The sequence below is a fragment of the Otolemur garnettii genome, unplaced genomic scaffold (genome assembly GCF_000181295.1).
Source record: "Otolemur garnettii isolate 467f Iridium unplaced genomic scaffold, OtoGar3 scaffold00016, whole genome shotgun sequence".
NCBI lineage: Eukaryota > Metazoa > Chordata > Mammalia > Primates > Galagidae > Otolemur > Otolemur garnettii.
Genome location: NW_003852411.1, coordinates 22961366 through 22970654, shown reverse-complemented (window position 1 = coordinate 22970654; position 9289 = coordinate 22961366). Strand labels below are relative to the sequence as shown.

At 36.8% G+C, this 9289-nt stretch overlaps 1 protein-coding gene across 1 annotated transcript in view; it reads left to right on the top strand.

Moving 5' to 3' along the window:
* Nucleotides 1-3614, top strand: part of BLZF1 (basic leucine zipper nuclear factor 1) — a 21922-nt gene extending 18308 nt beyond the window's left edge. The window contains exon 7 of the mRNA XM_003785719.3: nt 3245-3614. Within this exon, the coding sequence (XP_003785767.1) occupies nt 3245-3430 (186 nt within the window). The 3' untranslated portion in view covers nt 3431-3614. The remainder of the gene's footprint in view (nt 1-3244) is intronic.
* Nucleotides 3615-9289: the final 5675 nt, after the last annotated feature.

Below are 9289 nucleotides of genomic sequence, written 5' to 3'. Positions count from 1 at the left end.
TAGACATTTTTTATTCAGATGTTCATGTTTCAAAGGGATCTGTTCCCCATCCTCTTTGTGTGACCACTCTTCAGCTTTCCTCACATAATATACTTTCTGTCTTCTCTGTGGATTATTCTGTTCTCCACAGCTTTATGCTTGTGACTTCTCTACCTGAGACATTTTTTCTGAGTTCAAGGGATTTATATCCAGTTGGTCAGATCCATCTATTTGTTCCACAAGAGGCTAAAAACAGAACAACCTCTTTTCTCCTTGCTTTTGCATTTGTACCCACCCACCAAAAAAAAGAAAAATAACCTTTTTCTTGTACTCCATATAATTAATGAACTATACCTGCTATACAGTTGTTTTTAATAGTGCAGATAAAGCCCATAGTAGTTTTTAGTATAATTTCTCAATAAATGGTAGATATCATTTTTACTAGTATTTCCTTCATCCACCTAATCTTGTTGGTTTTATAAATCTTACCAGTTGCTTCCAATTTATTCCTTTTCCCAGGTACAAACATGTGACCTCTAGCCTAGACTATTGTAATAGCTCCCTCAGTGATAACCCTGCCTTGCTTCTTACCTATCTCCAGGCCATCCTTTACTGCTAGAGAGTTATTTCAGATATGCCATTGCAGTCATTGTACAGCTCCCAGTCTCCCTTATTATTGACTCCGAAATTTTTCAACATTGTATGGAAGACTTTAACCTCATCTATGCTTTCAAGGCTTTCAAGGCTTTCAAGGGGAGTGTCCCTACTCCCTTGCACCTTACATTCCAGCAGTGTTAACCACTTTTTATTCTGTACATACGCCCTTGTATCTCCTGCTTCCGAACATACTTTTTCTTCTGTCCAGACTGCCCGCTCAGCACTTCTCTTATTGTCCACCATTACGAATCAGCCTTCCCTAAATCTCCCTGGCAAACTGAAATGTCCCTTCTCTGGCCTGTCATTGCACTTTGTACACATAACTGCTAACGCTTCTTATCATATCAAATTGTAATTGCTTGATTCTCTGTTTCTCTCTGTAAACTCTTTAAGTGCTGGGGGCTGTATCTATATGTTTTTCCTCAAGATCTGGCATAATCCTTTGCTCAGCTATTTACTGAATGAATCAGTACCTAAAACTAAACTCATCATCCTTATCCAAAACTTTTTTTTCTCTTTTTCAATTCTCTTTGTTGGGAAATGGTGTCCCTGTCTAATCAGCTGCTGCCAGTCGCATTTGGTGTAGTTGACCACTCTCTTGACATTACTTTCTTCCCTTGGTTTATATAACCTTACCAGTGGTTCTCAACCTTCCTAAGGCCATGACCCTTTAATACAGTTCCTCGTGTTGTGGTTCCATGTGGTTGGGGGTCACCACAACATAAGGAACTGTATTAAAGGTTTGTGGCCTTAGGAAGGTTGAGAACCACTGCCTTACACCCTACTGGCTTTTGTTTTTCCTGTGTCCATTCAGTTTCACTATGCAATATTGAGCATCAGGGCTCAGCCTGGATCCTCTTCTTCTCCCAATCCGTTATCTACCTTATTCTCTTAATAAATAGATAGCCCTTCTTTCTTAGTGTCTCTCTCTCTCTTTTTTTTTTTCCTGAAGACAGGGTCTTGCTCTCTTGTCCTGGCTAGTGTCCATTGGTTTCATTAGAGCTCACCACAAACCTCCTGGGGTCAAGCAGTTTTCCTCCCACATCTTCCTGAGTCTCTGGGACTACAGGCGTGTTCCTCCATGCCTGGATAATTTTTATATTTCTTCTAGAGACAGGTCCTCACTGTGTTTCTCAGCTGGTCTCAAACTCTTGACCTCAAGCTGTCCTCCCACTAAGCCTTCCAAAGTGCTGGGATTAGAGGTGCCAGCCTCAGCACTCAGCCTTCTTAGTGTCTCTTAGACCTTTCAGTCCCATTGCTCCAAGTTACCAGCATTTCTTAGCTAGATTATCACAGTATTCTTCCTTTCTATATCCTTCTCATATCTGCTTTACTGCATATCTTTTCCAGCATCCTGTACCCTGTGCACAGATGATCTCTGAAAAACACCCTGTTTAAAATCCTTCCTCATCATCTGGAGGCTGAAATCCCAAGTCTATCCATGCTAGTGTCTTTGTCTCTTTCTACTGAATTCCCTTAGCGTTTTGTTTCTCTCTCTGAAAACCCATAATGTAATAACATATAGAGAGTATTGGGCATTTTTCTTAATTTCCTTTCTAAATTTATAAGCAATTTTAAGCTCTTCATCTTCGCCTTTTCTCTAAGACCTAACTAAACTCCATAAAAATAGGATCTCAAAAACTAAGTTGAAAAACAATCTTGTTGAAAAATAAAGATCCTAAATTGGAATATGTCTCTTAAATGATGCCAGTACATTCTTAAAGTAATGATAGCTCTTTGGGTATGGTACTAACAAAAATAACATAAAAGTTACTGGGAAATGTGACCCCCTAGGGAAATAGGTGTCACCAACCATTCCTGAAGATTTTGAAAAAGCTTCATATAAAAGAGGGAGAAAACCCTTGTCCTGGTTCATTTCACAGTTTCTTTCCAACTGCAGTGCCTACTACCTTTATACTAATTCATCATCATCATCATGTGATGATGGTTGGAAAAAAAGACCAGGAGTAACAAGAACTGTGAGTCGGACATGTTTTCCATGCCTATAACTGGAGAATTTTTCCAACCCAACAGTACCTCTCTGTTGGGCCTCACTAAAGGAGAAAGAATAGGAAAAATCAGAGCTGAAGAAGAACTGGGAGAGGGTGGTATTGTTGAACCCAAGAAACAAGAACATGGCTATTATCATAATTAGAAAAAGAGAAATGAAAAGCTATTGATGTTACAAAGAAAAAATGATCAAAGACTTTGAAATAGCATTTCAGTAGAGGAATGAAGATAGAATCCTGATTCTATACAATTGAATGAAAGGTTGAAGAAGGAAGGTAGTGAATACTTTTTGATTAAGTGAAAATAATTGACAACACTTGAGGTAGAATTGATATAACCTTATTTTCTTTTATGTTTTCACACTTTTCCATCAATGGATTTAATCATTTTTTAAAAATAGGTAACCTTAATTAGATATCATTGTAAAACTTAACAGCTCTGTAAGAAAAGAGATAAGTTCTTAAATTCCTCAGATGTTATGTTTTATGGCAGCTACATATTAATGAAATGGAACTTTATAGGTAGTTACACATCAGTGAAACCATGGGCTTTTACAGTCCATACTCGTGTGTCTAACATTACGTCTTATTTTCCTCAGGTTCTACGCATTTTAGATCCAGTTACCTGTACAGAGACCGCATCTGATAATTCGTTTTTTGAGTCTTCACCAGCCACCTTACTTGCTACAAAGAAAAATATTGGACGATTTCACCCCTATACTAGATATGAAAATATAACTTTCAATTGCTGTAATCACTGCCAGGGAGAACTTATTGCCCTTTAACATTCAATATGTTGGCAGCATAGTACAGGTACTTGCTTATTACCCTAGAGTTGTTACTATTTGAGGGCTGAGGTGCTTATAGTGCTAAAAGTAATATCACTTCCTATCTATAAAACATATATACCCAAAGATGTTTTATGTACTAGAATCGAGTACCCTTTCTTAATAAATATCTCAGGGTAAGAAAAGACATTGTATAAATGTATTTAAAATAGAGAATACTTTTCAAGCAATAGACAATGCTTTCCTAAAGGACTTTAAAAGATTCTATAACATTCTTTTGGGCCCTAAATTATTCATCTTACTGGATATTTTATATGTATAGGTTTAATTGTGATTTGCTAAAACAAAGATAGGCAAACTACAACCACAGGTCACATAGGACCACATCCATTCATTTACTATTATCTAAGCTATTTTTGTACTACAACCACAGGGTTGAATAAATGCAGCAGGCCTTGTATTACTTGCAGAGCCTAAAATATTTACTGTCTAGTCCTTTACAAGAAAAATTTTTTGACCTCTAATAATAGCTGTGGGGTGTAGGAAGGTTCTTTATCTTTATAGAAATATTTTGAACTACAAAAGAGGGTTACAGAAATACTATGGATGAGGTGACTAATCTTTTAAAAATATGTGGTATAGGAAAAGTAAATATGTACTCTGGGAGGCCAACGCGGCCAGATTGCCTGAGCTCACTAGTGCCAGACCAGCCTCAGCTAGAGTGAGACCCCCACCTCTAAAAATAGCTAGGCATTGTGGCGGGCACCTGTAGTCCCAGCTACTCAGGAGGCTGAGGCAAGAGAATTGCTTGAGCCCAGGAGTCTGAGGTTGCTGTGAGCTATGACACCACAGCACTCTACCAGGGGCAAGAAAGTGAGACTTTGTCTCAAAAAAAAAAAATAACACAACTACCTGTTGTAGAGAAAAATTAACAAGTACTTCAGCAGAACATTGGTTTTATGCAGGAAATTCTGTATACTAAATGTACAAAATCTGACATTTAAAAGCAACATTCTATTGGCAACTGTTATGTACAATTAGAATATTCAACTTGATATTTATAAAATGTGATGAAGAAAGTAGAATCTTTCTAGAATATTTTATAAACTCAAAAAATGCAATCCCTCAATTTATAAAAATATAGTGTATATGATGAGCCATCAAAAATGCCCTTTTATTGGTCTTTAAACATAGTCACAAAATATTTATACCAAAAATACAAATTAGTTGCAAAAGTGCCTATCAGTAGAGAAATCTTCAATAGACAAATTTGGCCAAGTAATAATATATGAGGTCAATTTAAAAAGTTCACAAACTCATCCTAGAAACAGTGCTACATACGTCATTGCTGAGTATCACTACAGTCACCTTTGTGGTACTTCCCTTGGGAAGCTATGCACCGACGCCAGCACCTAGTCCACCTTTCAAATCAATTTTGGAACTATTTTTCTGGTATGGCCACTAGAGCTATTGTCATACCACCCCTGATGTCCTAAGTAAATGTCATCAAAATGTCATCCTTTCAATATTTCCTTTATCTTTGGGTAAAGAAAAAATCACTGGGGGCCCGATCAGGTGAGTAGAGAGTATGTTCCAATATAATTATTTCTTTACTGGCTAACAACTCCCTAACACAAATGCCCTGTGAGCTGGTGCATTGTTGTGATTCAAGGTCCTAATTTTTCACACACCTTTCCCATGCCAAGATGTTAAGATTTTCCTGCTTGGTGCCTGTAGCTCAAGTGGCTAAGGCGCCAGCCACATACACCTAAGGTGGCGGGTTCAAATCCAGCCTGGGCCACCAAACAGCAATCATGGCTGCAACCAAAAAATAGCCAGGCATTGTTGCGGGCACCTGTGGTTCCAGCTACTTGGGAGGCAGGGGCAGAAGACTTGCTTGAGCCCAGCACTTGGAGGTTGCTATGAGCTATGATGCCATGGCACTCTCCCCAGGGGGACAGCTTGAGGCTCTATCTCAAAAAAAAAAAAAGATTTTCCTTTTTCCCTGTTGATGTTTAATTGGGCTACTGTGCTTCTCACAGCTGACAATTTTGACACACAATTGCATAAATATTTGCAATAGTTTCGTCACTTCTGCACATGGTGGAAAGTTCAAGAACTTAATTTTCAGACCTTGTATTTTAATGTCAATGTTTTTTTTGGTCTCGACTCATCTTGAGTTTTGTTTATAGTTTGAAATGACAGTAAATTTCTCTGCTTTGGCTCGGTGCCTGTGGCTCAAGTGGCTAAGGCACCAGCCATATACACCTAAGCTGACAGGTTCGAATCCAGCCCGGGCCCGCCAAACAACAATAATGGCTGCAACCAAAAAATAGCTGGGCATTGTGGCGGGCGCCTGTGGTCCCAGCTACTTGGGAGGCTGAGGCAGGAGACTCGCTGGAGCCCAGGAGTTGGAGGTTGCTGTGAGCTTTGATGCCGTAGCACTCTACCCAGGGGACAGCTTGAGGGTCTGTCTCAAAAAAAAAGAAAAAAAAAATTTCTCTGCTTTATTTATTGTGAATATTCCTTTTTTCTCCCAGAATGATGTGTTTTGGTTCAAGTCTTCACTAGCTTAACTCTTTATATTTGATTCTTTAGCCTTTTCCTTTAGGTTTCCTTAGGATAAAAGTCTTAGAAGAAGACATAGGGGAAAAGGTTTATGACATTGGATTTGGCATTGATTTCTTAAATATGACACCAGAAGCATATACAACAAAAGAAAAATTGAACTTCATCAAAATTTAAAATTTTGGTATAACAAAGGACACAGTGAAAATTCAACCCAGAGAATGGCAGAAAATATGTGCAAATCACATTTCTGATAAGGATCTAGTGTCCAGAATATACAAAGAACTCCTACCACTCAACAACAAAAAAAAACCCAATAAAAAATGAGCAAAGGATTTGAACAGACATTGATCCAAAAAAGATTTATGGCCTATAAGCATGTCAAAAGGTGTTCAAGATAACTAATTATTAGCGAAATACAGATCAAAACCATTTCACATTCATGAGGATGACTGTTATCAAAAAAGTAAAATAACAAGTGTCAGCAAGATGTGGAGAAACTGGAACCCTTGTGCATTGCTAATGGGAATGTAAAATCCATTAGCTGTTGGAGGCTAGCTCAAAAGCTTAAACATTACCATATGATCTGGCAATTCCACTTCTAGGTAGATATTTAAAAGAATGGAAAGCAGAGACTAAAATAGATATCTGTATACCAGTGTTCATGGCAGCATTATTCACAATATCCAGAACATGAAAACCCCAAGAAATAGATTTTAAAAAATGTATATACATGTAAAGGAATATCATTCATCCTTAAAAAAGAATGAAATTTTGATGCATGCTATCATACAATGTAGATGAAGCTTTAAAACAATATACTAAATGGAATAATTCAGACACAAAAGAACAAATATGATCCCCATTTATACGGGTTATCTAAAAGAGTTAAATTTGTAGAGACAATAGAATAGTGGTTAGCAGAGAATGGGGGGAGAGTAGAATGGGGGGTTTTTGTTTAATAGGTACGGAGTTCAGATTGTATGATAAAAAGTGATGGTTGTATAACAGTATTGATGTAATTAATGCCATTGAATTGTACATTTAAAAATGGTTAAAGAGGTAAAATTTTGCCACAATAAAAACTAAAAAAAAGAAAGATAGTATATATACTGTTATAACCACACTTCTGCAACTGTTGATTAAACAGTAACGCAGATAGTATTTAATAAGCTTAATTTTTAAAAGGGTGGAAAAAAATCTCACATCAACAATCTGACGTTTTACTTTAAGAAACTAGAAAAAGAAGATCAAACAAAACCCAATGCTACAAACAAAAGGAAGGAAATTCAGATGAGTGGAGATAAGGTTCAACATCGCTAATCAAGAAAATACAAATTAAAACTGCCATGAGATACCACTTACCCCTGTCAGAATGGCCATGACTAAAAAGTAAAAAAGCAATAGGTGATGGCACAGGAATGCTTATACACTGCTGGAGGGAATGTAAATTAGAGTAGGCTTTATGGAAAACAGTATGGAGATCTCCCAAGGCACTAAAAGTTAGACCTACCATTTTATCTAACCATCCTATTACTGGTATCTACCGAAGGAAAAGAAGTCAACTGCACCAGTATGTTTATCACAGCCTAATTCACGGTTGCAAAGATACAGAATCATCATAAGTGCCCATCAACTGATGAGTGGATAAAGAAAATGTTTAAACATAGCCCATGGAATATTACTCTGCCAAAGTGAAATGACATCTTTTGCAGCAACTTGAATGAAACTAGAGGCCATTATCCGATGAGATCTGACAAGTTTGAGAACTTGTCCTAGAAAAAGTGCTACATACCTCATTGCTGAATACCACTACGGTGCTTTTCTAATATTTCCCACAGGAAGCTATGCACCAGTATCAACGACTAATCCACTCTTAAAAGCAATTTTGGAACTATTTTTCTGGGAATGGCCATCAGAACTGTCCCTGTATGAGGTTGGACATTTAAATTTGTGAACTCATCCTAGAAAAAGTGCTTTAAGGGTGGACTAGGCCCTAAATCCAATGATTTTTTTTTTTGAAAGTAGAGGTAAAATAGACTAGAAAAACAATAGAGCAAATCAAAGAATCAAAAGTATGTTATTTCAAAAGATCTACAAAATTGACAACACCGTACCCAGACTACATAACATAGAAAGCTAAAATCAGAAGTGAAAGTGGCAACATCGTTAACCTTTCAAAAAACAAAGGAAAACTATATACCAACAAACTAGGTAACCTAGGCAAAATGGACACATTCCTAGGAAGGACACTTATTACCCAAACTGACTCATGGACAAATAGAAAATGTGAACAGATAATATATATAAGTGAGGAAATTAAATCAATAAGCAAAAATCTAACACCAAGAGTGAATCCTAACTTGAACAAAGGACTTTTTGGATAATGATCTATCACTGTAGGTTCGTCAGTTCTAATAAATGTGTCACTTTGATACAGGATATTGCTAGAGAAGGGCTGTGGGAGAGCAGGGGGTATATGAGTACTCACTACTTTCTGCTCAGTTTTTCTGTGAACCTAACACTGCTCTATAAAATAATGTCTATTAAAAAACAAACCATCTAGAAAAGTCTAGAATCAGTTTTATGGATGAATTCTACCAACTATCTAAAGGATTAATACCAATTCTTCTCACTCTCTTCCAAAAAAATAGAAGAGGAGAACATAACACTTTCTGACTCATTTTGTGAAACTGTTAACCCTGCACCCTGTTACCAAAGCTAAATAAAGACAGACACTAGAAGAAAATGATACTACACACCAGTATCTTACAAATGATAGAAACATCTTCCACAAAAATAGTATCAAACCAAGTGCAATAGCATATTAAAGGGATTGTACACCATGACCAAGTGGCATTTATCTCAGGAATGCAAAGGTGGTTCAACATAAGAAAATAAATTGACATAATATATACCACCTTAATAGAGCAAAGGAGAAAAAAACACATGGTTATTTGACTCACCACAGAAAGAGCATATGACAAAATCTACCACCTTTTCATGATTTAAAACACTGAGAAAAAATAGGAATAAAAGAATAGGAGTAAGAGTAGAAAAGAGGAATAGAAATAGAACTTCCTCAACTTTAAAAAGGGGATCTATGAAAAACCCAGAGCTAACATTATATTCACTTGTGAAAGAATAAAAGCTTTCTTTTAAAGATCAGAAGCCAGATAGGGATGCCCATTTTTACAATGTTATTCAACATTATAGTGGAAGTTTTAGCCAGAGTAATTGTCAAGAAAAAGAAAAGCCATCCAATTTGGGAAGCAAGAAACAAAACTC